The following is a 27,986-nucleotide window of genomic DNA, read 5'->3' on the forward strand; positions in this document are numbered from 1 at the left end:
CCGCGCTGCATTGCCGCTAGAGAAAAGGGGGGGGGGCTTTTGTTCCTGCTGCCCCGGGTTTGTGCCCACTGTCCTGGAGTGAGCTCTAGAGAGAACTCCGTGACATAAACAAAGTGCAAAACTTTATAAAGTCAACTGAAGTCAACAGAAAAGCAAACTTGTTAAGCAAATCTTTTTCACAGAACACGTGTTTTCGAAGTTTATCCCCTTATTCTCTTCAAGGCAATGTAAGAACAGTTAAATTCCTCTCTGAAGCCTGTTACTTATTTTATTGCTACAGAATCTGAGCTGCTACGTTTCAGAAGTGGCGATTAATCCGCATCTGAGAGCTCTGCAAGACTCTGAGACACAAAGTCATGAATCCATACGTCGGCATATGGAAGGGACGTGTCCACTAAGTAAGTGACTATTTTTCGATCCCAAGAGTTAGTGCTCTCATTAATTGCCTGTATATGTGCCACCAAGGGCCTCTTCTCTACGCGATTCCGAAATATTATCGATGCCTCTTCCGACCACTGCTGGCTTTTCACTCCTAGAACAAACAAAAAGCAAAGGAGAACCTCATTTGCAAGCTATACCAATACAAGTGATGAAGGTTACCAAGAGACGGCATGGAGGGGTTAAAGACCTGAGAAAATTGATATTCAAGTAGTGAAGGCAGCTTAAATCTAAAAAACAAGCACAAGCTTACTCATCTCCCACACAGTTACTACAGACTGTTAATGTTTCTTCTCCTCAGAGCCTAAAGCTGAGGACAGCTTTGCAGAAGTGGAAGGCAAACGCATTAACTCGCTGAGTATTTCCAAGAACAGCAGCTGCCACAGATGATCACGTCGTGTTACGTAGACAGAAAGGAAACTGAAGATCCCCACAAAAGAAAGCAGTAATTGGTATTCTGCCTGAGTCCGCTCAAGTGACAGCCTTCATTTAGATCTTCTCCATCTTAAATAAGCAACAGCTCCTAAAAAACTTTCAAACTAGTCCTGCAGATAGAACTGAAGGGAAATGCAACCCAAATGCCTCGCAAGTCCTGCTGTTTTTTTTAGGGAGGGAATCTGCATCTCACAAAGGCTGCTCTGCCTGGGGGACCAACGCTGTAATCCAAGCAGGTTTTTGCATATGGTTGTGATCCACCAAGATCCACCGCTGGTGCACAGCATACAGACACAACAGGCTCCACACACTCTGCATAAATCCCCAAGCAGTAAGTTATGGGTAAAAGAAACAACACAGCCAAGTGACAACACACTGCTTGTACTGTATCAGCAGCTAACAGGGCAGAACGCCACAAGCACATAAAATCCTTACAAGTTACAGGAAAAATGGAAAAAAAAGAAGAAAAATTAAAAGAAAAAGAACAGGTCAGCTCAGCTCGCTACCCGGGGTGCTGTGAGGCAAGAACACCCGATGACCTGCAGGCTCTCTTGGTTGGAGCCTGTACTATCCCAGCACAAAAACAGAGCTAGAAGTTAACTTTATTTCCACACTGAGCTCCTGCAGCCCCAGCCTAGTGGGAACACATCCAACCCCTTGGCAAGCTGAAAGCAAGCCTAAAGCTCACACTGGAGGTGTGCAGATCCACAGAAGGCAAGCAGCAGAGCACTAACTTTGTGCTGCCCTGTCAGCAACCCTGTCCGGTTCTTGGAGCAACCTGGCCTAGTGGGAGGCATCCCTGCCCACAGCAGGGGGCTGGAAGTAGGTGATCTTCAAGTTCCCTTCCAACCCAAACCATTCTGTGATTCTATGGTTTTGAGCAAGTGTATTCTGTAACCCAGGCTTTGTTTAAATCAATCTACAATGTTTGAAGAGCCCAAAACCAGTCTTGTTTCCCCAGTGTACTTTGCCTAAGAGCCCCCATAAATATTAACTGATAAACATTTATGACACTGAAAAGTAGCTGCTGTGAAAGTTTAAGCTATGTTTGATTTATACATGCTAATTAAGAGCGCTGAATGAGATGAGTAGTAAAACTGAACCATCACCACTTATGTAAGGAAGAAAAATAGAGCCTTTTGTTAGTGCCAAGTTGATGGCAAAGACATGCATGTATTGAGCAGGTTTTTGCAAGCATGAACAAGCTTGCTTTTAATAACAAATAATGCCACTAACACTTGGCTTTGTCCCCTTTACAGTTCTACATGCCCAGTATCCCCACTGATGTAAGACACAACCACACTTACTTCCCTCCCACCCCCTCAAAAAAAGAAATATGTTTAACACATACCTGCAAGCTGAGCTTTTATAGCTTGGAAAGGAAGCTTTCTGAATTTATCCAGGAGTGGTTGTAGTTTATGTATGCTGATAACTTCATGTTTGCCATAGTCCAGCATGTACACCGACAAAAAGCCTTTTCTAAGAATTTCTTTTACAACCACTCTGTACCACCTGAAAAAGGAAGACAATACACATTGTTTGTACCAACATGCTGTCAAGGTGTCAGAAAAGCAACAGGTAACCACAAGGTTTTAATCAACACATCTCAAGCTTCCTAGATCTGGTACTATCTGAATATCCTTCCAAACACTGTCTGGAAATACAAAGTGACTGCAATGCCATTTACTGCCCTCATCTCTCAGCTACCATCAGACATCTGCCCCCTCATTAACAACACAGGACATAAAGCATTTCTCAAAGGAACTGCAGTGAGGCCAAGAGTTAAAGAGAAATATCCTGTCACTAACTCCGAAACAGCCAGGCATGATGACTTACTAACATTTCAGTAATTCTACAGATAAAAGCTTGCCTTCAAAGATTTTGCTTTTAATTTAAGTACATACTTACCGATTTTCAATTTTAGCTGCATATAACTTGCTTTTTCCAATGTTCACTGGTCTCTCTTCTGCCATGCTGTAGTACAGGATCATTTCCTCCATTAGGCCTTCCAGATTGTGCATCTCTTTCCAAGGCTGGACAATGAAGTGACCTGGATGGCAGGCCACTGACACATAGACATCCATGAACCCTCCCACCTCAGTCAAGGGTAGAGGTGGTGGCATATCAGTTGCAGACTCTGCACCTCTGGGCTCCACCGAATCCCTCTTCTCTGGCCTTCCCTGGCTTAAATGTAGAGGTGCATCACCTGTCACTTTGGTAGAGCTGGCCCCTGTGGGTGTGACGCTCAAGAAAACATCTTTCTGATGCTTCCACAAGTCTGCATTTATAATCCGTCGATTGATGCTACGATCCAAGTTTGGGGCATCAGCCGGAGCAAACAAATAAATGTGTGCAATTCCCTTTGAATCATCCTGCTTAACGACCTTTAAAAAGAAAGTATAGTTTAACTTCCAGTAATCAATTAGTAAATTCACACCTGTTTAGTACTGAAGACAACATCTTTATAAAGGAAACAGAAACAGTTCATTGCATTCTATATGCACAGAAGTATTTACAAGGTTCTTTCAAATACGTTAATGGAATCGATGGATATTAAGCTACTCATAGCTGCTAAAAGCTGTTATCCTGCTAATATAAAGCAGACACATTGCCAGTAGAAAAATATCATCTCAAGTATAACACAAGCCAATAAATAAACTATAGTATATACTAACAAAACCACCTTGGATCAGAAAAACAAACAAACCAAAGGTGCTTTCCAGGGCTAATAAGAAAATGTTATCCTCTTGTAAGAGGCACAGAAAGAATTTAAGATTGATAAAGCACATACATATTGTTATGATGAAACAAAAACTGTTTCTTATCAGTTGATAAGATAACTAACTGCGTATGTCTGGACTGGCACAGGAAAATTAGCTCATCAGCTGCTTCATTCTTGTGAGGAAAAAGACTCCTAACAAGCCAGGTATTGTTGTTCTAAATGTCATAGGAAAAGGACTTCATATAGCAAACATAACCAAGAGCTGGCCAGGAACTATTAGACTTCACAACAAACATAAGCTCCGATAAACATTTAAGTTTCAGAGTTATTCCTTCTATGGATTTCAGGCCACACAAGCATTTCGACTATTTACCTGCATGCTGAATTCGGGATAATCCATGACATTGTCTCTCAGCCACAGCACAGCCTCAGGAGTCCACATGCCAGTGTCAGGGGGCAGATCTGCTAAGCAGCATTTTATAGCCTAAGAAAAGAATGAAGTATACAATGACATGGAAACCAGTCCATAAATTTCTATTTACAGAACACTACTTAGTAGTCATAGATTCAGTAATACATAGGTTACTCCAAAAGTAATGCCTCCTATTTATTTCCATGGAAACTGCAACAGGCACAAAGAGCACAATAACACTTTTTTATAGAGTAAATTCTCAGCTACAAAACACTATTTTTCAACATGGTCATCACTGTTGATGAACAAGAATCCTCATGCTGTGCTCATAACAATCTGCAGAAGATATACACAGTTGGTTTTGTGTCTGCTGAAATACATCAGTGTGCTCATGAAATGTTCACTAATTGTTGATGAATGCCAATGGCTGCCATTTCTTTCTGCATGGAGGAATTCAGTTCCATATCTTTGCACCATCCACATTTCTGTGTCAGATACCATTCTGTCAGGCTGCCCCTTTGCAGCCATCTGTCATGTGGCAACAACGCAGAATGGGATATTGGTGGGAAGGTTCAACCTTGACTGCCATACCATCAACATCCACCTCTGACAACATGGGCCAAGGTAATAAAAGAGAATGCATTACTTTGCGAGCAGCCCTCAGATATGACAAAGAGAGACATGCAGAACCAGTATCATTACTCATACAAATTAACAGAGCATCCTATCAGTACACAGAACTACATCACAACTTATTTCGGGGTAAAGATGCACAATAAAATACACTCCAATTGCTAAACGCTATTAAACAAAGAAAATTCCTTACATAAATCTGTAAGTAGCAGCTCTAAAACACCGCTAAGAAATCTAAGATAGGTTAGTTTTAACATATCTTTATACCTGGGGGGGGATTTTGATCACTTCTCTCAGGAACTGTGATGGGATTTCTCTAAGGTCTGATACTTTTACATACGCAACTCTTCCAGTATCGATGAAGCGAACATCAAGAACCCGTCTACTGTGAATTATTGTTATCTGAAATAAGACAGGAAGATGATATACTGTGAGAAGATTCAAGGAAAGTAAGAATATAGATTTAGGTAAACAGTAAGAAGAGTCTTTCTTCCATGGGAAAACTTTTGCCGTTCCTTGAATACCTCCTTACCTCTACACGTGTCCATTTTCCTTTGCAAAGAAACAAGCAGATTTTGCCACAGAAAGGTTGTGACACACTGAACTCAGATGTCTCCTGCAAATTCAAAACCAAAAGTTAAAATGTATAGATCCCTCACTGACACTTCAAAAGCCACTCATTGAACAAATAGTTATGGAAAGCAATCAGTTCATCTCAAATATAAAGATTTTTTTCTAGCCTCAGAAGTATTTCCTATCACATCTTCAAGCTTCTCCAGTCAGTAAAGCTTTAATTCTGAGGTGTTTACAGCCCAGGGAAGTGGTGGAGTTACTTTCCCTGGGAGATGTTCAAGAAATGTCGAGAAGTGGCACTTATGGACACGGCTTAGCAGGCATGGTGGGGATGGGTTGATGGTTGGACTTGGTGCTCTTAGTGGTCTTTGGCAACCACAACGATTCTATGAATTGCCATCAAAAACACATTTGGAAGTAAAGAATATAAAAACCAACAACCGCTACCTTGATGCTCTGAGAAGCTGTACTATTGTGGAATAGTAATAGCTAACGGAAGAAGTTCCTAACTTATATATAACTTGCCAAGATGTTTAACAAAACAAATTTACTATTTACTCAAATAAAGCTTCACAGGGCTGAGATCATTGTGATGATCCTAAGTAACACAATAGGGCAAATGCTACATTTTAAAAGCGTGGAGAGACTCCCATTGGAGACTCACACGTATTGTAGTGTCATTAAGTTCTCAAGACAAGTTGTAGAGTCAAAATTGCTTCTGTCCTTTACAGCAATGTAAAGTATTGTATACTTTGCCTAGAAAATCTGACTAGTTGTCTGCCTTTGTGTTGCTAGACCTTTCAGTGTTTACTTTATACTGCTTCCTGCATTGTTCAGTTTGCTTTAAACTGACTTTTGACAACCAAAACATACTGGAGTGTTTCCAAATGGCGCATGCTCCACAACAGGAATACATACAGAACATAAAAATGTTCTGAAAAGGCAGATTTACAATAAGTGGTTCTATCAGTGTAATGTAGGTAAAACTTGCAAGAAAAAGGATAGGGCAGATCCTCCACAGATTTTCTTTTTTTTAAATCAACACAAAGCAGTATGTGTAGGAAGCTTCTCATTATGAGCCCCTTTCGTTACTACTCTAACTACTCAAGGAAATTTACCAGTAGTTACGGAAGCCGTAGAGACAGAATTTCTAAGAGAGCATCAGAAGACACTCACAGTGAAAGCAGCATCCCAGAGAACAGCACAGAATTTTTAGCCTTTTAAGCAGGCAGCAAAGATGCCTCAAAAACTCAAACTTCTGTAGGAGAAAAGGACTGATACACTGGAAAAAAAGCCCCGTGATGTGACATCTCTCCTCACTGCATACCCACCTTCTGAAGTAAATAGTTTTCTATCTTCTGCAAGACTTCGGAAAGCCTGGACAAGCCTTTAGATGGTAGCTGACAATACAGGTTTCCATCTGAGAGAATACTGGTTACTCTGACACTCGTATACAGTTTATCTGTCTAAGATTTAAAGAAGAAAGGTAAAAAAAAAAACAAAAACAACACAAAGTTAGCAAATCTGTGAGCACTGTTTTTTTGTCCATTAAAAATCTTTGTGGTTAATGATTTTTAATGAATTCAATAGGAAGCAGGCATAGAGTACCTGTAGGTTCAGTTCAAAAGACTTGTCATACAAAGCCTTTAGACAAGTTGCATTGATGTTGATATCATCTTCTCCAGAAGTGTCATACAAAACAAAGAGAGGAATATCACTCCTTTCCACTATTTCCACAGCAAACATTTTGCAGTATGTCTGTGATTCTACAGCCTTTACTAGGAGAGGATCATCATGGAATACTTCCAGCCCTGTAAGACAGACCTTTATTTTTATGAATCACTTTATTGAAGGGAAATATATTAACAAGGACTGTTTGAAAGGGGAATCAGAATGCAGTTGGAATGTTGTACTGGACTTATACTTGCATTCTGCTGAAAGTCTCCCTTCTTAGGGCAGAAAGCTGCCTTCAAGGGGGAAAAGAAGATCTTCTTCAGAAAGAATCAAAGAATCAAGGCAAATATGTAGACAAAATAAATAAATGCATCCAAGTGAAAAAAATATACTAGAGGTCATTCTTGTCAATTTCATATACTGAAAATAAAATAAAATGCTCGTAAAAAGTCAGAAATGACCACTAGTTTTAGGAAGTTACTTCCATCACTGTCAAGTAAGTTTGCAAGTGTTAAGTGGAGAAGGATCACTTTAAAATAAAGGAATGAGACCAGAGATCGTATTAATTCACATTTGTGGTAAAAAGAGCTAAGCTAGTATACTATTTCATACAACACTGGGTGTTTTCTTTAGGTTTGCATATCCTAAAGGTAATATTTCCAAGATAAGAGCAGAAATAACTAAGCTTCATTATAGAGATTACTGGGGTCTTCTGTTATCAAGGTTTCTTTAAAGAAGAATGTGAAGAAGAGTTCTATCTGTGACTACCTGTATCTGCTTAGACCATACCTAGCTATTTTGGATGGATTCTAGCATTCAGAGTACCTACACAAGCATCAAAACTCCCAGGCATTTCAAACCATAAGCCTGTAGAATCAACACTGGTTTTCTCTTACCTGCCAGTTTACACTTCGTAACTTGAAATGGAAGTGAACAGAACTGTTTGTGGAGTTTGTATGTCCTGTTGCTTTCAATAACCTCACTGAAGCCATGGTCAACATAGTAAACCTGGCAAAGGAAAAAGAGATAAATAAGATTATTATGCTTTTAAATATACATTCTTGAGTTTATGGAAACTGTGCTCAGCTACTACGCTCTCTGTGCATCCAGTGAACACGCACATCACTTTTCACTGTATTGTTGCTATATAACACCATGAATTTCACATAAAATTTCCCTATCTGGATGTTCAGTGTTTTCCAAAAAAGCCTTCTCAAAGTTTCTGTAAAAATATCATTTCTAAAAGAATCTCTTCGTAGGAGCAGCGCTGGAAGGACTCAGCACATTACTTCAAACTGCATGAACAAAGGTGGTAATTTCAACTTGCAGATGACCTTTTAATTTTGACAATCATACAACTTAAAAGAAACTTTCAAAATGTTTTTCATTTCTCATTTAATCAAAAACAGAAGTGCTTCAGGTTGGCAAAGGAAAGAATGTAAGCAACGCAGAATGCTTGAAAACGGACTGCACATCCGAGAAACACAATTGTCTCAAGTCTTACTACAAATGTCAAAACAAAGAATCACTCGCCTTTAATCTTTTGTCCTCCACAGAAATGATCTGAGCACGGAGCCAGGCTTCTTCAGTGTGTGCAGCAACGAGTTGCCCAACACTTGGAAAAGTAATCTGTGACACAGCGGAATTCTTACTGTAGTATGCTTTCATTTTATCTTCCATTTGTTCCTGAGCACCAGAATAATCTTTGCCCACATATCTACAATCATTTCAGTATAAAAGCACCAAACAAACAAAAAACCAAGAGTTAGGATGAAGTGTCAAAAAGCTGAATTAAAACCTAAAAACCTCTAAATTCATACATTAATAAATGTATATATACCCAAACATATTCTAAGCACAACTGTATCCAAACTGGGCTACAGGAAAATACTAGCTGACAAAATAGAGTATTACTGTTAAATGCTGTCCAGCAATACAGAATCTAACACGCTCAACCACATCTTTAGAAAGACATCTTACTTGATTATTACAACCATGTAGAAGAATTTAACCATAAAAGCAGATTATCAAGTACAAAATAACTGTTGTAGTACCCGAGTTACTAGCATATATTATCTTAAACGTGTTTTTGTTATGGCTTATGAAAGCACAGGGCATCTAAAATAGCTTTACACAGCCCTTCTGAGCCCCAAGCTGTTTACTCTGGGCCTTCAGAACAATTCCAAGATCAGGCAGCTGATCTTCAGTTCACACCGAAGCAGTCTGCCACATGAATCCTCTTTAATAATATTCTGTACACATCAGGATCAGATCAGAACGCAGCAGACAGAAGGAAAACAAATTTCCATATCTGACAGGCAACACGAGCAGGTATACAATGCTTGAAGATTTACTTCTTGACACTGGTTTTTAATGTTTAATATTGTACAAAAACTCTGGTACAAAATTTGGGAGCTGCTGTTCCAGAGGAAGTTTAAAACAAGCAGTATCAGCTCATCAGTGTCACAGCTCAACCCACGGGACCCAGAGCATTCCATTTTATCCCATACAGCCATGCTCATTAAATGAAAGGATTGAGGCAGTTGTCCAGAGCTAGGATGCAGCTGCGACCAGAGATTTACAACATTTCTCATTCCCGAGATAGACAGAACTAATACCTCCTAGCCTGAACTGAGCTCCTTTCCCTCACCTGGGACGAAAAAAAAAATGGATACAACAGGAAGGCTGCAAGATTTAGTGTTCTGAAACAGAGCCTTCAAAAAAAGGTCATGGGGAAGACCCCCAAAACAACAGAAGAAATACAATCCTGAGAACACTCATCTACACAAAAAAAAAAACAGAGAGAAAGCACAACACAGGAACTAGGCTAGCAGCTGAAACAAAGATGGCAACATTCTCAAACAAGAATTTCTAACTTAAGTCTCAAATGTGGGGATTTTCACAAAATCATTGGCCCTTGTGATTCTACCACCTCAGTGAACTACAACGAAGGAAGAAATTTCAGCGCTGTCTGCCAATACATGAATGACAGCTAGAGAAGGAGGATACCTACATTTCAGCCTTAAGGCTAGCATGCTATTTACAGCAGTAAGGAGGAAAAGGATAGTAGACGATTAACAAGAGGATCTGTGAGTAAATCACAAGTGTTCCTGCTCAGTTCAGCTGTGCTCAAAGGTCCTGGCTAGGATCCACCTAGTGAAAGCTGAAACTGTAGAAAGACAGTACTATGTACTATATTACTTACAGCTAAGAAATCCATGTTCTGAAGTGACAAACAAGCCTCTATGAATTTGAATTTGAAATAAGTTTCAGAATTAACCCCCAGAAAAAGGTAAACTTTCTGTTTCTCTGTTTCTTTTTTCTTTTTCTTTTTTTCTAAATCTTCCTAGAACTTAAGTTTTTTATCTTGGTACAGAAGGTTTATCATACCATTTCCTTAAATAATACTGATACAGAAACTACAGCGGACTTCTTAGGCCATTCTCTGAGGCTATACTATTAACCACCACATCAAGAACCATAATAGTTTGACGGAAGCTCCTCTGACCCCAAAAGAGAAAACTGCAGCACAATCTGAACAAACCCAACTCATACCAACTTCAAAGCAAGTTAGAAACGTAAAAAAATGCTTTGACAGGTGTTAAGAGTATTACCTGAATGCCACCACATGCTACGGTAAGATTCTTTCAAAGAAGCCCTCCAACAAGCAAGTCCCATCTGCTTTGACTCTCAGTCAAGCTAATGATAAAATCTACCAGCCCACCAGAATTTAAACTCCCATTTAAACACAACACACAAGACTTAGTTGTAAATCTTAAATCTTAGACTTAATTGTTAGCATGCATAAATAACAAAGTCCCAAAGACCTATACTCTACATGGACTAAAAGAAGAAAAAAATAATAAAGGTCTTGCCTAATGACAAGCTCATTCGTGTCATTCACTTCTATCACCAAGACAGACACATGTCCTTCTGAAGGTATGATCAAAGGAGGAACAGATGATATGCTTTCTGGATACCACTCCTTGGATTCATGCTGTCGTTCAGCTGTGGCCTTCACACCATCAGGGACTTTCGCAGTGACATTCAGATTCTCATCGGTGCAACTTTGGGTTTTAACATAGAGGATGGCCTTTTGAGGGACTTTAGATACAAAGTGCACTACGCATATATCTGAGAGCAACTGTAGATTATTTAGAATGCCTTCTGGAAATTTTTCTTGATAAGTTTCTTGGTACAATTTGGGAAGTGCATCAGCCCAAAGACCACTGGGATACTTCACCAAGATATTAACAACACGTTGCTTGAAGTCACTACTACATGAAGCAGACTCGGTCTCTGTGCTTGTTTTTAACAGCAGGTCTGCTTTTGAAGGTGTAACATTCTGAAATGCCTTGTCTTGCTCCGAATCACTTTTCACTGCTGGTGATACTGTTTTAGCAGGATAAAGAATTCCGTATGTCTGATCACCTGTGCATACTTGCTCCACCTTGGAAAACAAAAAGAAGAGTCAATAATGAGATGCATCTTTAAGCCTAGAGCATTTTGACTATTACAGTTCTATAACATGCATTTTATACAGACTTGAAGTGGGCATCCGTGATCTAAGCTTGAGGCAATTAGTACAGCAAAATAATTTCTTGCAATGCTTCCTTCTCCTGTTTGGGAGGAATATCAAGCACACACTGCTATAGTAGAGAGGAAATATGAAATCTACTTAGTTGAAAACAAGTCCTGACTGTAAAAATTGATCAAATTGATATACCCTGCTCAGTTGAGAGTAAGTAAAATTTGTTAAGGGCTACTGTTTATCCTGGGATAGACATTTTTCTTCATAGCAGCTGATATGAGGCTTTGATGGCATTGATACACACATTTTAGTTGCTGCAGAACAGTGTTCACACAAAAACTTTGCTGCTTTTCATGCTTTAGCAAGGTCTAGTACTTTAGTCAAGTATTTTAATCCACCCGTGGAACTTGCATCAAGTTCATAAGCATCTCTGCTATTTACCTTGATAAAAGTGATTACAAAACATACACAGATATACAACAGAAAGGATAAAAGAGGTGAAACCAATTCACATCAGGAAGAACCTATACATTTCATCATTTTTCAGTAATGCAAGAAAACTGCACAAGGGAATTCTGGAGGTCTCTAGTCTAGCCTATATAAACTGGGGTGACACCAAACACAAATCGAATCGTTCCTGTCCTCGTTCAATGAAATTCAGAAGGTTTCCAAAGATAGAGACCATCAACTCTCCACACACTAAAGAATTTTTCACCATATAAAAACAGAAATTTCCTGATTGCAATCTGTGCTGGTTGATTCTTGACATTTAATTCTGCATTTGATTTCGTTTCCTCCATATCATGCCTTTACATTTTGGAAAACTAACAAAATACTTTCACTTCCTCTCCTCTACATACTTTTAGTTAACCTACTTCCTTTTCTCCAGGCTCCATGCTAAACTTTGTGAGATCATCAGCCCTGCAAGAGAAAAGAACTGAACTTGCCTATTCTAGAACATAGTAACACTGAGGAGCCATTCCTCTGCTCTGGATTTAAAACTGATATACATACATACATATATATATGCATGTGTGTGTGTACGTATATATTATTTTTAAAAAGTATAGATTTAAAATAGATTTACATCACTGCAATTTAAGCTAAAGTGACATCTTCTAAGAGAAAGAGAGAGAGAGAGCTTGTACCTGCTGCATTTTATAGTGAGAAAAAAAAATAATAAAATGAATGGAATACCATTATCTGGAAAGTTCTTGTTACGTGACCAATGAACAAAGGAGAAGAAAGTTCAGATTACAAGTACAGACTATTTAAAAATAAAATCTTATGTCTAACCTTTGTTCTAGCTATGGTAAAGACACTCATCCCTATCTGAATCAAGACAGATGCAACATAGCAAACTATAAACGGAATCTCATGTTAGGAGATTTAAAAATCCTTTCTTAAAAAAGAAAACAAAACAACAGCCTAATGAAATTGGGCTAGAAAAGATGGCAGGCAGTGGATTCGTATTTTCAAATCACTTTAAATTCCCTTAGCAAATATAAAATCCCCTCAACAAACATTTTATCCATGCACAGATCAAATTTTTCCATGAAGAGTTACTCCAGAACAGAATATAGCTTCAAAGATAAGCACTATCGCTACTGAGAAGTAACAGTGGGTTCAGTGTAACGTATGGCTTGCAAAATGCAGAAGACCTGCAGCAATCAAAAATTGAAATTTAAACCAGAAGGGACCTCTGGTGGCCATGCAATACAACTGCTTGCTCAAAGCAGGGTCCAGTAACTGGTCACGCAAAGCCTCCTGCATTTTAGCACAGAAGGTCTTGGAGGGCAGGGAACCCAGAACTTCATCAGGCTTACATTTCTGAAAAAAGAGCTCTTCCAAACTCTTGTGAATGTTCTGAGCTGCAGCATTTCTGCTCTCTGTCCTATTACTGTGTATCATCATGAAACGTCTAGCTCTATATCATCTCCCCTTTGCTTTCTCTTCCTTAGTTTGAGCAAAAGCTTTTCTCATCACCGCTCTGAGGGGTGTTTTCACAATGACAGGCAGCTAAACTCCTCCACACCATTCTCACTCTTCTTCAAATGGAAAGGGGGAGAGAACGTGATAGAAAAGGGATCAAGTGTGGAGATGAGCATATGGAGACTGCTCACCAGTTGCCATTGTGGGCAAAACAGACTCAGCACAGGGAGACCTCACCCCACAGTGTGAGTCTAACACAGTGTGTGTCTATCACAGAATGACCCAGGTTGGAAGGGACCTCAAGGATCATGAAGCTCCAACCCCCCTGCCTGGCAGGGCAAGCAAACTTCCATGTTTACTAGATCAGGTTGCCCAGGGCCCCATCCAACCTGGCCTTGAACACCTCCAGGGATGGGGAATCCACAACGTCCTGGGTAGCACTGGGCTCTGCTTATAGAGGGCAGCCCTGCCTGCAGCCCACCCACCAAAACCTTGTGACAATAATCTGCTCTACGAAGCTGTGGTGCAATGTACCACAGATCATACTGAATGAAGCTAGAAAAACAAGGCTACCTTTTTACACACAGTGTCTCCTGGTTAGCTCTGCTTAGCTAGTGTTTCGCAGAGGTGAACAAATGACACCTGACAGACTACTAAACCTTACAGGCTAATGATTGACAGCAGACCAAAAAGAGAAGATCCTTAGAGACCTTTAAGCCTCTTAACTCCAACAATAACTCTGAGGTTTTCCAGCTATGTTTAGAAGACAGCATAGATGCTCACTGAGACAATATTTATAGGCAGGAAAATTTCCCTATTTCAGTAAGATGTTTCACCTTAATAAAATAAGACCTAATAAGGATTTGGGGATGTCAGTTAATGAGAGATTCAACATGAGCCAGCAACGTGCACTTGCTGCCCAGAAGGCCGACTGTATCCTGAGCTGCATCAAGAGAACAACTGAAGAGCAAGTATTCAGGATCAGTAGAACCCTTGCTTTGCATTTAATGTAAAATACTTTGCAATATGGAATGAAAAGTCACCTCAAGGAGACTAGATTCTCATTAATATCCTTCGTGTGTCTTTGTTTGATGCTGAAGTTGGAAGCATGTACTCACAGGACTGACAAGTTTAAGTAAAGCTTTTCAAGAAAGAAAGCCTCAAAGCAAAGTAGCATTGTACCCTGAATGGAACCATCGGTGCAGGGGGAAAGACAAAAGCACAGTGACTGAAGAATCTTAAGCTGGTGGTGAGACAACCTCTAAATAGGGGCTCCCTGATACCAGCTCCTACTAGTGATTTTTTTGAGCGCTATTTCAAAGGCATGGTATATTTTTTATTTTAACTGTTACATATTAAAAATAAGTTCTGTCAAATAAGCACTCAAATCTGAAAGGTGTTGGCATCCTTAAAAAAAAAAAAAGATATTCAGTACTTACTGAGCACACATGTGGCCAATGCTCAAGCTGACGGAGCACTGTTGTACTAAGCTCCTCACTGTACGTTTCCTCATAAATCTGTGCTATCTTTGACATCCAAACACCATTTTTGTACTTGCTCAAAATCTCCTTAATACGGTTTTGAATTTCATTGATGCTGGGAACAGAACGGCCAGAGGCAACAGTATGCGTCTCCACACCAGATGTATTCAAGTTATCTGTTAAATAAAAATAGAGCCTTCAAGTAAACATAATCTTATCCATAGAGACCGATTTTAACCTACCTACTTAAAAATTAATCGATGGAGTTGCCTGTGTAACACCAATTCTAAAACACTACTCTCTTGTATAACTGTTTCTAGTCACTTTCCATTAGAAAGACACATGGAAGCCTCACACGTTCAGACACAGCTGAAATAGAATTTTCAATTATTGTAGTTCTTTCCATAGGCAGGTATTAAACCTTTTTTCAGAAAGGATTCTGGAAGACGATGAAAAAATCTTTGGCAACGGGGCAGCCTCTCAGCAGCAACAAGGCCAACTCCCAGGACAGACATGGGATGTCTTCCCCAAGTACATGCACAACAAAGATAAAGCAAAATACCTAAGTATATTCATCCAAATTAAGAGATATACAAAATAAACCAAAGATTCACTTTTTACTCTAAGATATGTCCTGAGTAAAAGTCTGAATCCACACAGTCTTGACTCGATGATCGCTGGAGGTCCCTTCCAACCCTTACAATTCTGTGATTCTTTGAATGTCCAGCTACTTTACGTGGCTTTGTGTACCACCTATAGAAGAAGGAAAGTTATTACCTCCAGTTGGAGGCTCACATTACTAACTTTTCTGCTCTTCTCTTGTGGAGTGGAGCACTTGCTACCAGATCCATAGCTTCACAAATCAACCTGGCAAGTCCCAAAGAAAGCCATCATCATTTGACAAGCCAACCAACAATAAAACTGCTGGGACTCAGGCAGGTTGAAGGACATGTTCTGAACAGCTATGGTAGTGTGCTGGCCTTCAAGTGGCTGTTTACTCCCAAAAGCCAGGATTCCACCCTCCACTAATATATCCATACCCTGGCACTGAAGTGAAGCATACTCCTCCATTTCCTAAGCTACTCACTCAGACTTCGTAACTGGCTTTGACATTTACTACACAATGATTTTCCTAGGAGACTGGAACAAAAAGGCAGAGGTTACAAGAAAGCTGCTAAGGTATGCAGGGAGGAAATTAGGAAGGCAAAAGCCCAACGTGTACGAAGATTGGCCATTGCAGTAAAAGAGAATAAGAAATCCTTATACAAACGTATAAGTGGTAAAAGAAGAACCAAGGAAAATGTTCATCCTTTACTTGATGCAGCAGGGAATGTGACCACTGAGGATGAGAAGGCTGAGGTCCTCAACGCCTTCTTCACATCTGCCTTTAATAGGCAGATCAGTTATCCTAGGACACTTTATGCCCTGATCTGGAAGTCTGGGATGCTATGCATAATACAGCCCCAGTTATTCAGGTGGAGACAGCGAGAGAGCTCCTCCTCCACCTGGTCTGTCATGAGACCATGGGACCAGATGGGCTCCACTCTTGGGTGCTGAAGGAGCTGGTGGGGATGACTGCTGAGCCACTCACTTCCATCTACCAGCACTCCTGGTTATCTGGAGAGGTCCCAGAGGACTGGAGGCTTGCTAATGTGCCTCCCACCTACAAGAAGTGCCACAAGGAGAATCTGGGCAACGACAGGCCCATCAGCCTGACCTCAACACTGGGAAAGTTCTGGAACAAATCATCTTGGGTGAGATCACATGGCATCTGCGTGGCATCCAGGGGATCAGACCCACACAGCACGGGTTCATGAAAGGCAGGTCGTGCTTGACCAACCTCATCTCCTTCTATAGCTGGGTGACAAGACAGGTAAATGAGGGTAAGGCTGTTGATGCAATCTACCTAGACTTCAGCAAAGCCTTTGAAAGCCTTTGTCTCTCACAGCATTCTCCTGGGGAAATTGGCTGCCCATGGCCTGGGCAGGTACACCCTTCTTTGGGTAAGGAACTGGCTAGAGGGCCATGCCCAGCAGACAGGGAGAAATGGAGTTAAGTCCAGCTGGCAATCTGTTACAAGTGGTGTCCCCCAGGGGTCAGTAATGGGACCCATCTTGTTTAATATCTTCATTGACCACCTAGATGAGGGGATTGAGTGTACCCTCAGTAAGTTTGCAGATGACACCAAGCTGGGAGGTGGTATTGATCTGCCTGAGGGTATGGAGTCCCTCCAGAGATAGGCTGAATTTGCTGGGCTGAGGTAAATGGGATGAGGTTCAACAAGGCCAAGTGCCGGGTCCTGCCACAATAACCCCATGCAGAGCTACAGGCCTGGGGCTGAGTGGCTGGATGACTGTGAAGAAGAAAGGGACCTGGGGGTGTTGGTCAACTGGGCTGAACGTAAGCCAGCAGTGTGCCCAGGTGGCCAAGAGGGCCAACGGCATCCTGGCCTGTTTAAATAGTGGCTAGCAGGAGCAGAGAGGTAATCACCACCCTGTACTTTGCTCTGATGAGACCGCACCTTGAGTACTGTGTCCAGTTTTGAGCTCCTCACTAGGAGAAAGACATTAATGCCCTGGAACGCATTCAGAGAAGGGCAATGAAACCAGTGAAGAGTTTGGAGCACAAGTCTTATGAGAAGCAGCTGAGGGAGCTCAGATTGTTTAGTCTGGAGAAGAGGAGGTTCAGGGGAGACCTCACTGCACTCTACAACTTCCTGAAGGGAGGCTGTGATGAGGAGGGGCTTGGTCTCCTCTCCCAGGCAACAAACAGGACCTGAGGAAACAGCCACAAGTTGTATCAGATGAGGTTTAGATTAGACATAAGGAAAAACTTTTTCTCTCACAGAGAGTGGTCTCAGAGACACCGGAATGGCTGCCCAGGGAGGTGGTGGAGTCACTGTCCCTGGCAGTGTTCAAGAGGCATCTGGATGAGGAGCTACGAGATCTGGTTTAGTGGCTTGTGGCAGCAACAGTGATGGGAGGATGGTTGGACTGGATGATCTTGTAAGTCCTTTCCCATATTGTGATTCTATGATTCTATAGGCAAGTCTATTTTCCCAGTACCATGTAACCAAAGTGAGAAGTTCACTCATGAAGCTTGGTATTTTACCCAAATCTATCTTCATTCAAAACAAGTAGCAAGACAGGCCTTTCTTAGCAATACACCCATTCTAACACAAGCAATGTGAAGCTTAATGGGGAAGCTTACCATTTGAATCAACAGAAGACCTTCTGGACAGGTGAACATGCAGCTCCTTTTGAAACCGTGGTGAGACAGTCGGTCTCTTCTCAGACCTGAAATTGAAAAGAAAATTGCTTTAAATCACTTTCTTGACTTTGAAGAGCCTTCTATTTGCTTATAAGACATGCATGTGAAATGGTATGTATTCCACAAACGTCTAACTGGTTCTCTACATAAGAGCAAACTCCCGTTGTCCTGACAAGGAAGACACCTTGGCTAGCAACAGCAAGGCAAACCAACAGCTAGTTTCCAGTGTGACTTAACTAAGCTGATCACAGAGAGGAACAAAACACTCAGTAGGAAGACATTCGCAAAAACAGATAACGTAGGCCCAATAGCACAGATTAAGCTCATTCATTACATTTGATATATTCCCCTCATGACTTGGTCTTTTGGCCAGTATCTCAGACTTGCTGTTGAACATGAACATGTCCATCTTCTTGACTGTTACATCTCCTGAACATCTTCAGCTTCAGAAGTCAGGAACACTTAAAAAATACACAGTATGCCCCTATCACCAGTTGGTCTTTATTAGTCCTATCCCTAATTCTAAACAAGCTCTCAATCTGTTTCTGTTCCCTGGGAGCACACTCAGAATGAGCTCCTGACAGCAAAGAGGTCACAACAGCAGGTACTGCATCACTTACACTGCAAGCAAGAGGGAGCAAGAGTTCAAAGATCAAGACCAAGCACCTTCCAAAGGCATTTATGCAAGGAAGAATTGCAGTGGAGCACAGGTAGCAGCAAATGCACTAAAATAGCTCTCCACAGAAGCATGGCAAATTGCTGCAAATCCCAGGAAGCTTCAGGCTAGAGCACCAGCTGTACAGGCACTAAGCAGGCTCTGCAGATAGTCCCTTCCCATGGGGCACATGTGGACAACAGCCACCTGTAGAGTCCACAGACAACTCTGGAAGAAATCACCAGACACAGAAACATCAAAGGAGACTTTCCAAGCTCCGCCCGAGATCTTTGAAGATAGTACAGCCATCAAGTACTATGCTGAAGCTAGCAACAATAGCAAGAGGAAGCCAAGGCTAGCATGTTATAAAGGTAATCTTAAGTGTCTTCAAGCTGACCTTTAATCAGAGCACAATCACAAAGCAGAAAAGGTCTCTTAACATTCACTCCTTTCTAATCACATAACCATTAAGGTTGGAAAAGACCACTACTAAGATCTTCTAACCCAACCGCTCGCCCACCACCAATACTGCCTTCCCAAGATCTAACAAAATCGAGTACCCTTCACTTTCTTTCCGTCCTCATGAAATGACAAGCCTGCTCCTCTACCATGCATAGGATGTCACCTCAACCAAATCCTACAGTATTAGTGGATGGGACAGCCACTGTCAAGTGCAGCATTTTCTATAGCAGAAGAAGACAGACCAGCAGCTCAAGGACAAGCACATTTTTGAAACAGAAGTGGGATAAGACTCTTCAATACTTCATTTGCAACATAAAAACAAGAAGATAAACCATGTCCTCTTGTACGCCACAGTCCACACCCTCACACAAACTGGTAGCAGTGTCTGCTTCAAAGGCGTTTGTGCCTGGCCATGTAGGCCCTAAAGGACAGAATTCCTCCCTCTTTCAACCCTCTCTCCATATGTTTATTCATTAGCAATGAGAACTCCAGACTGAACAGACACCTGAGAAAACAGTCCCATAAGTTATTTACATGGTTAACAGAGACTCTGGGAGTGACTGCTGCCTCATAACAGAAATCAGTTGTGTTCCAGCCCAGTGGTGTCCCATCACACCACTGCTGCACTTCAGGTGACACGGATGACCCAAGTGCAGGGATAACTATCAAGTACTGCTGCAAGGATTCAGTTCTTTGTGCAAAGAAGTGAAGGACAGTCCAGAACCAAGCATGCCTGGCACAGAGGCAAACAGTCACAAGGTCAACATGCTACTTCCCAGCATGCAGATACAGAAAATTCAACTGCTTGCAAGGCCTCATGCACTCTAGTTGCTGAGAAGTGCTTCCAGCAAGAGGCCTCCCAGCCATGCTACCAATAAGACAAGACAGCAGCACAGCCCAACACAAACACACGATTAGACATGCTGTCCTGCCAAGCACCCATGCATAGCTGAAAGGCAGGCTTCTTCAGAGGCACATTTCTTCAGAGAGGAGGGAATGCATGCTTTTCCATGCCTAAGCCCCTTACCTTAGTAAGGCCCACGCCGTCCTACTCCGTACTGTCCAAGGGCCAAAGACCAATCCCAGGAGCGGGGCTGGTTGTCAGCCACCAGCAAACACTGTCTGCTGATTGAGGCAAGGGGGACACCAAGCACCTCCATCTGCTTTCATTTGTGTCACTGTTTTCCAACTTCAGTGTCTCCTACAGTATGATTTACAGGTGAAGTCCTTCTCACTTTGTGGACTTGCAGGTCCATGGCAACATATTGGCATGGACTTAGACTGATATCTGATTGCTGTTACGTGACAACAGCACCAGCAAGGTGACCTGAGATGGCAGCAGGAAACAACCTGCCAGAATCACAGCTACCTTTAACATCTCTCCCACATCATCTAGGCATGACAGAGTGGGAAGGAGCTCCTTTTCACCCACGACCAAGCAGCAGCAAACCCCTGAGAGGCATGGCCAGAAAAATCTCACAGCAAAACACCATAGGACTGCTGCTCCTGCCATGTACATTTGCCCCACAGTAACAGGCCTGCACCTGCTTCCCAAGACACCAGGATGATATGAGGGCACTGCTCTTTGCCACACTAATCATAGCCTTGGGCCCTCAAGCAGTCCATAGCAGCTGAACTTAGCCAATACTTGGCTGATGCTGACAGCCCTGTGAACCACAGGGCACTGCAGCACAGTGTGGCTGAGGCTGAGCACGGCCACCATGAGTAGCAACACGTACTTGCTCTGCACCATCAGCTGACAGCCTGGGGCAGAGGTAAACACCCCACAAAGAGAAATGATGGCCCAGCAGCTCTATAAGCCACCTGGATTAGAGATGCTCACACACAAGGGCTGAAAAGCAGCACAGAGTGCTAACCCAGCAAAACGGCACCTCCAGCCTCATCCCAGCTTGGCCCAACACATCCGGGCAGCTGCTGGCTCATGTGCACCATAAAAAGCACAGAAATGCTAACGCTGCAAGGGCTGAGGTAGGCAGAGGGCAAAAAGGAGCCTGCTGCAGGAAAACAATCATCAGCACTCAGCATCAGCATCCCCTGCACACAAATCTTTGATTCCCATATTCCCACAGTCCAGAAAATCCTTGGACACAGAAGCATACAAACACCATCTCATGTCCCCGCATCTCCCACTGCATGCACTGACCTGTTGACAAGCGTGACATGTCTCTGCATGGGGATCTCTCTGGGCAACCCCCTCCCAGGGGATGCAGGTGGGGCAGACCAGGCACTCTCCACGGTAGGATTTGTTGTGCTGCCCAGTGCACCTCTGCCTCTCGGCGTGCGAGGGACGGTTTTCTTGTTGCCTTCTTCCACTGTGTTCAGTGACGTGGGCCGCCTCAAAGTTCCTTCCGGCTTTCCTAAAGAGTTTCCAGATGTGGCCATCAGAAATGCCCTCCTCTGCTCCATGCAAGCTCTCCTTACAGGCAACAGCTAAGACATACAAACAGGTTGCACTGCAGTACAAGCAGAACTAGAGATCCTGAACTTGGCCACTTTGGGACAGATGTCCAGAGCTGGACATTAGAGCTGGGTTTCTTCAGCTCATCAGCAGGCAAACCTGGGCAGCAGCTTTGCTGGGGCACCAGGGCACTCAGAATGGGGACTACAGAAACATCCGCAGCTGGTGCTGCCCAGGCTGCTCCTCATCATGGGGGCACAGTTCACCTCTGTCACCCCTCCAAGGGCTAGCTTATCCCTTAAAATCAAGCAGGCTTACCACCAGTGTACTCACACATCTCAGATATTTCTCTCACAAAAGCACAGACAAATGGAAACAAAGGCAAGTGTCTTTCCAAAGCATTTCTGTTTCAAGAATGTGTGAAAGAAAGCCTCTCTCACAGACAGTGGCTTGTAAGCACTGATACTGCTGTCAGCATCACACCCCATTATTTGGAACCTTCCAGTGAGAACATACATCTCCCTGCTTTCAGCAGCACACCTTAAAGCAAGGACTTTCACTTCTAAATATGCACAAGTCTTTAGTGAAAGCAGGCCTTATGCAGCTGCCTGGGGCTTACCTACTGGTGTGACTGGAGATGTATTCTTCAGTCTCATCCGGCAGTTCACTTGCTTTCCTGTTTTCTTCTTCAAACTGCTCTGTCTGGCTACAAGCTGAGCAATGTGCCTGGTCTCAGCACAAGCAACAGCATGGCAAGTCACCTGTTTAGGGCAGGAAAGGGACAGGAGTAGAAACAGGCATTGAGGTCCAAGCTCATCCACAGTCATAAAAAGACTGACAGCGATTTCCACTTCCTGTAATCAATAGCTCACAGAGGCCAGCACAGGGTGATGTCAAGAAGAGGTTTCCAGGATTAGCTTACTCCATGAGTGTCCAACCTTCTGCCTTGCCTGGGCTGCACTGAGTGAGCAGGAATTGTCCTGGGCTGCATACACAAAGGTTGCTCCAAAACTAATGCTTCCTATATATTTCTATGAAAACTACAACCCACACAAAGAACACAATAACACTGCTCAAGAGAGCAAAATCTACAGAACACAGTTTTTCAACATAGGCAACACCACCACCTACACATTTTTGCCAACAATGAACAAGAACTTGCATGCTGTGCTCCATATGCTCTGCCATCCCATACACCAGTCAGACTGCCCCTTTGTTGCCATCTGTTGCACAGCAAGAACACGGAATGGAATATTGACAGGAAAGTTCAACCTCTGCTACTGTCCCAGCAACACTTGCCCCTGACACTGCAAAATAGCAGGCATTACTTCTGAAGCATTCCTCAAAATATATAATACAGTTCACTGGTTGATGGCCAGTCTTAACAGCGAATAACAAGGCACAGAAGGTCTCCTTCGTGTCCACTAAGATTAGGTGCCAATTCCAAATCTTCTGCAGGTTCAAGTTTTCTCTAGTCATCGTTTGCCTGACACACCTGTAGAAACATTTCCTCTTGTCCCTCATATCCCTCACCAGATTCAACTCAACACAGCTAACCATAACCCTGCATGGACAGTGTCTCTACATTCCTTCCAGCTCACACAGTTCTGTTCCTGACTCTTGTAAGATTCTGTTAGCAGCAGAATTAAGATCCAGAGTTCCCAGTTTACTCATGCATGTCTCCTGCAGCATTCGTTTCATGTTCTGTATGTCAGGATGGACTCTTATTGCTCCAATGGGTGTATTAAATATAGTGTATCTGAGCTTGAGGAGGCACTACAAGGCAACCAGGGGAACAGTGAAGTAAGCTTGCAAAGCAGTTATTTGCTGCAGTCTTTACTAAGAGGCCTTCACTGTAGCACCAAGATACATAACAGTGGATTTCTGCCTGGAATTCTTGCTTCTTCCAGCCACCACTTAGGAATGGACTGTTGTTATTTTTTTTCCCTTGCTCCTCCAGTTCCAGCTCTCCCTTTTAGCCATGAAACAAGGGGTAGTTTAATAGCATAGCTCTTCACACCTGCATGCTAGAACATGAGGTTTTCAGTACCTCCCTGTGTACTGTGGAACATTCCTAAGCTGAAAGATTAAGCTGGACTCCAGCACATAAGGGACAACTCCATCACAATGTGCATTAACAGACTGCACGATGAACCAGCTCTGTGCGGCTTTCTGCTAAGCCTTTGTGCATTTCAAATCTGCAAGTCATCAGCTCCTACCAACTGTGTTCCTTTATAATGACCGCAGTGTAGCTTTATTATGAGATCACGCTCTGTAATACTACTGCACACAGAGTGACTTTTGTTACCAATTCTGCTGTAAAGGTGTCAGGCTCACTTTCTATAGCTGCTCAGGAGCCGCCTGTTCTTGTAGAACTTGCCCACCCTTTACTTCCAAAAGACTTGCTGAAATAAGACAACAATTAGGTCCTACAGTGGGCTTTGGTAGAGCAGGTCCTACCCCAGCTTTGTGGAAAGATGAATCTGAAATCCTTAATGCTTCACCTTTTCAGAGGCATCTGCATGACAACCTGTGCTCTATGCTCTGAGCAGGGCCTTCATAAAGCTGCTGTGACAAGCAGCACAGCCAACTGCAGATTCTTGCAAATGTCTAAGGAAGGCATCATTTGCTTCATCTACTACATCTTCCTGATCACCAAGGCTACAAGAGAACCCATGCACTGGTCTGCCCAGAGCTCCCAACAAAGAAACTCTTGCTAGTTCATCATCCTTCCCACAGCAGAGCTCTGTTCACCCCCATCACTCTCAGACAGGAGAGGCTTATGCTAACTCCCTTTCACCATCCCAGACTTCCTAACAGCCCGTGCCCAACCATGGCAGCAGCCAGTTGCATCAGCTACCACAACGCGTCTCCATGACCCCAATGTGACCACAGTCCTGCTAATGAGCACAGAGCTCACGCTGTGCCCCATGCTGCCTGCCCAGATAGGACACAACTGCGCACATCACCCTCTGCTCAGTGCCTTCCCAGGTCACCTTCTAGATAGTTGCAGAAGGGTCACACAACAGCAATATGAGCTCTGTCTTCATGAGCCTCTTCCGCCCCAGATCTTTGCTTTCCTTTAGCTGCTTCAGTCATACAAAGCATAGTCAGCATGACAAAATCAAAATGATTTTTGCTGAACTACCTCCAGCCCTGTTTAGTAGCCCCTCCCTCTTTCTACCTCCTATAGCTACATTTCAATTTTTCCTTACACCTGCCTCAGAGAAGTGAATGTCTCCAGCACGACTCAAGTGTCCACAAGGCTCTCAGGACACACTGCATTAGAGGATAAGCAAGGCTCTCAAGGGAAAGGGAGGATAACAGATTATATCCTGCAAGGCCCAAGTTAGAAACAGATGGCTATCTGCCGAAGCCACCGTGAGAAAGCTTTAAGTTGCCACATCACAATCCCAGAGGCATATGAATTCGCGTTTGTTGATATAGCTGTAGTTAACACAGCATTGGAGCAAGCAAAAGAGAACCTCTGACTTAGTTACCCACTGTAAAAAGGCAAATTCTAACAGTTGCAAAAAGGAAAACCTTTGCTTAAAGAAAAGCCACATTTCCAGGGAAACCAAAACCAAAAGAATTCCACAACATCTCTCCACACACTTAACATATAACCATGAAGACCTAATTCTGAGCTCCCAGATGCCACCTCAACCCAGCCCAGTAAGGCCATTATCACCACCTCCCCAGATCTGGTATGACAGCCACGCTTCCTGCCAAACGTCAGTGTTTACCTGGTAAGAGAAGCAAACCAGCAGATTTGCAACCAGGAGCTCCACACTCATATAAGATCTGCAGTTTCAGCAAGCTGCTTCCAAACAAGCAACCCACTGGGTGATGCAGACTATAGCAGCAAAGCCAAGGAATAAGGGAAAACCCTTCCATCACCACACACTTTACAGTGCTTTCCTCAAATAATCCATGACAAGGGCTGAGGTACAATTATGAACTTTCATACTTCACAAACATGAAAGCCATTTCCAGCCTGCTGCAATTCTCTTGATTATCACAGATTCTTACCTCTCCTGTTTCATTTCTCTCGATCCTGACCACTTCAGGGATGCTTGCCACGTAGGCTTCCAACGTGGTATACCCTAGGTGTCTGTAGGGAATCCATTCACCAGTTAGCGATCTGTATTCATCCTGAAGCTCTGACAGGGGTATGCCATGTTTACTGGAATGAAGAACAGACCGCAGTGCTTTTGCAACCAGGTCAGGCTCCTGCATCTTCACCTATAATGCCTATATCACAAAAGAAAAAAGAAATTTAATATTCACAGACTAATGGCAACAGCTTTTATTTATTTATTTATTTATACTCAGCCTCCCCCCTAAATGAACAAGGATTTAACAGCTCTGGGGCCCACAGGGCAGTATGAGCACCATGGTGGTCACAGTGCAGCATGGCCAAACTGAGCAAAATGGCAGCTACCTCTCATAACATGGCAGCTGTGCCAAAAGCAGCCTCCCACCAAACCAAGGCTTGCTGTCACAAGGCCCAGGCACTGCTGCTCACCCACCCAGCCCAGCAGTGCATAGGAAGAAAAGTGCTAGGTACAGACCTGAGGGCAGCACACACAGGCCTGAAGTCCGGCCAGCACATTCAGTGAACTAACTCCACCTCCCCTTCTCCAGGCAGCAACATAAAACTGTATCCAAGAGGAAGCAACCCAGCAAATCAAACCCTATTGCATGCCTTAAAGACAGTACTGCACAGATGGAAGCAATGTGGGCCCTCACTACAAGAAAGACAGAGGTCCTGGACTGTGTACAAAGAAGAGAAACAAAGCTGGTGAGGGGCTAGAACAGAAGTCCCATAGGGTCCAGCTGAGAGAGGTAGGGGTTGTTCTCCCATGGAACTAGCAACAGGTGACGGTCTCAAGTTGCACCAGGGGAGGTTCAATTTGGATATCAGGAAAAATGTAATCTCAGAAGGATTGGTGAGGCACCAGGATGGACTGCACAGGGAGACGGGGGAGTCACTGTCCCTACAAGTGTTGTAGAAACATTCACAGATAGTACTAAGGAACATGGTTTAGTGGGAAAATATCGGTGGTAAACAGACAGTTGGATGATACTGGAGACCTTTTCCAACCTTGGCTATTCTATGATTCTATCCTATGATACAATAGTGAAGATGCACTTTGGGAAAGACCTTTTTCCCTTTTTTTTTTTTTTTGGAGGAGAAGTCACCCTGAGCACTACACCAAGCTGAATAGGAACAGGAATGCCAATCCTTAGCATTTCTCAGTCTGCACAGATGCATTAACAGCATCCTGCCTTGGTGCACCCCAAGCACATGATGGCCCAGCTCAGCTGCTCAGCAAGAAAGAAGCAGCATAGAGTCTGACACTGCCTGGGCTCCTTGAGCCTTTACTTAATGCACACCCAGCGTCTTACTGACCTCAGCTGGCCACTGCTCACATGTGCTTGTATTTACACACCCATACACCCACACAGCACAACTGTGTACTTAAACGGGCTCACTTACACAGTGAAGCTAAATGTACTGTATAAAAACAAGTCAGCAGAAAGGGACAGATTAGTCCCAGCTTGCCAGTTTCAGCCCTGAAGGCGGAACTCCCCATGTCCTGCAGCAGGGCAGGCTGCAGTCATACACACAGCAGTAACCCAATGCTGACACAAAACATACACACCTCCCGGAGGCGGACACAGCACTGGGGGCTCCTTTACTCCCTCATTTAAACAACACACTCAGATTCTGGCTTTCTCAGCGTGCCTTTTGCAAGCTTCCCTTCTCGCACTAAACTTACTGCATTCACAGCTGCGCAGGAAGAGTTACACCTGGGCAAAGGTAAGAAGGAAGAACAGACAGTGCCTGGGGACAGCTGCAGAGGGCTGGCTCGACCAGAGGAAAGTCCAACAAGGAGTGGCGCGGGGTGAGGATGGCTCCAGGCTGCGGGAACACGGCGGAGCCGAACCGAACCGCACACAGCACCGCACACAGCGCGAGGAGCGGGCATGAAGGAGCCGTGCAGCCGCTCAGGGGTCGGTACGAAGACGAGCTGCGCTGCCCCTGCAGCAGAACAGCGGCAATACGCCGATCCCACAGAGCTCCCAGTCCCCACACAAACTTCCGAGGGTTCCCCGTAACCACCCAGAACCGACGCTCCGGGCCGAGCGCTCCCCAAGGCACGCACCCGTCGCTACCTGCAGAACTGCTCTACACCTCGAAGCAGCTTCCCGCTGCCGGGCACGCCCTACCCGTCCAGCCCGGGAGGGCCAGAGCCCCGCGAGGCTCAACCGCTTCTTCACGTACACCGCCCTCCTAACGGCCCTGCCCCGCAGCCGGGACGAGCCTCAAACTCCGCCCCGA

The 27,986-nt window shown here is 43.5% G+C and overlaps 1 protein-coding gene across 2 annotated transcripts; it reads right to left on the reverse strand.

Annotated features, from left to right (window-relative positions):
• Positions 1-105: 105 nt before the first annotated feature.
• Positions 106-27,976, reverse strand: TDRD7 (tudor domain containing 7). Of its 2 annotated transcripts, none has more exons than XM_015849959.1 (17): positions 27,811-27,976; positions 25,670-25,891; positions 22,257-22,398; positions 21,383-21,596; positions 18,042-18,127; positions 14,790-15,007; positions 10,763-11,337; positions 8,421-8,604; positions 7,784-7,895; positions 6,822-7,024; positions 6,545-6,679; positions 5,173-5,256; positions 4,908-5,042; positions 3,969-4,079; positions 2,782-3,257; positions 2,225-2,385; positions 106-532 (listed from the first exon to the last, which is right to left on the reverse strand). In XM_015849959.1, the coding sequence occupies exons 2-17, from the start codon at positions 25,874-25,876 to the stop codon at positions 312-314; spliced, it is 3,264 nt and encodes a 1,087-aa protein (XP_015705445.1). In that variant the 5' UTR covers positions 25,877-25,891; positions 27,811-27,976; the 3' UTR covers positions 106-311. The 2 variants fall into 2 exon arrangements, with proteins under 2 accessions (XP_015705445.1, XP_015705446.1); XM_015849960.1 differs by having other exon boundaries at positions 137-532; positions 27,821-27,976.
• Between the last annotated feature and the right edge of the window lie 10 nt (positions 27,977-27,986).

The sequence above is a fragment of the Coturnix japonica genome, chromosome Z (assembly GCF_001577835.2).
Source record: "Coturnix japonica isolate 7356 chromosome Z, Coturnix japonica 2.1, whole genome shotgun sequence".
In the NCBI taxonomy this organism is placed as follows: Eukaryota; Metazoa; Chordata; class Aves; order Galliformes; family Phasianidae; genus Coturnix; species Coturnix japonica.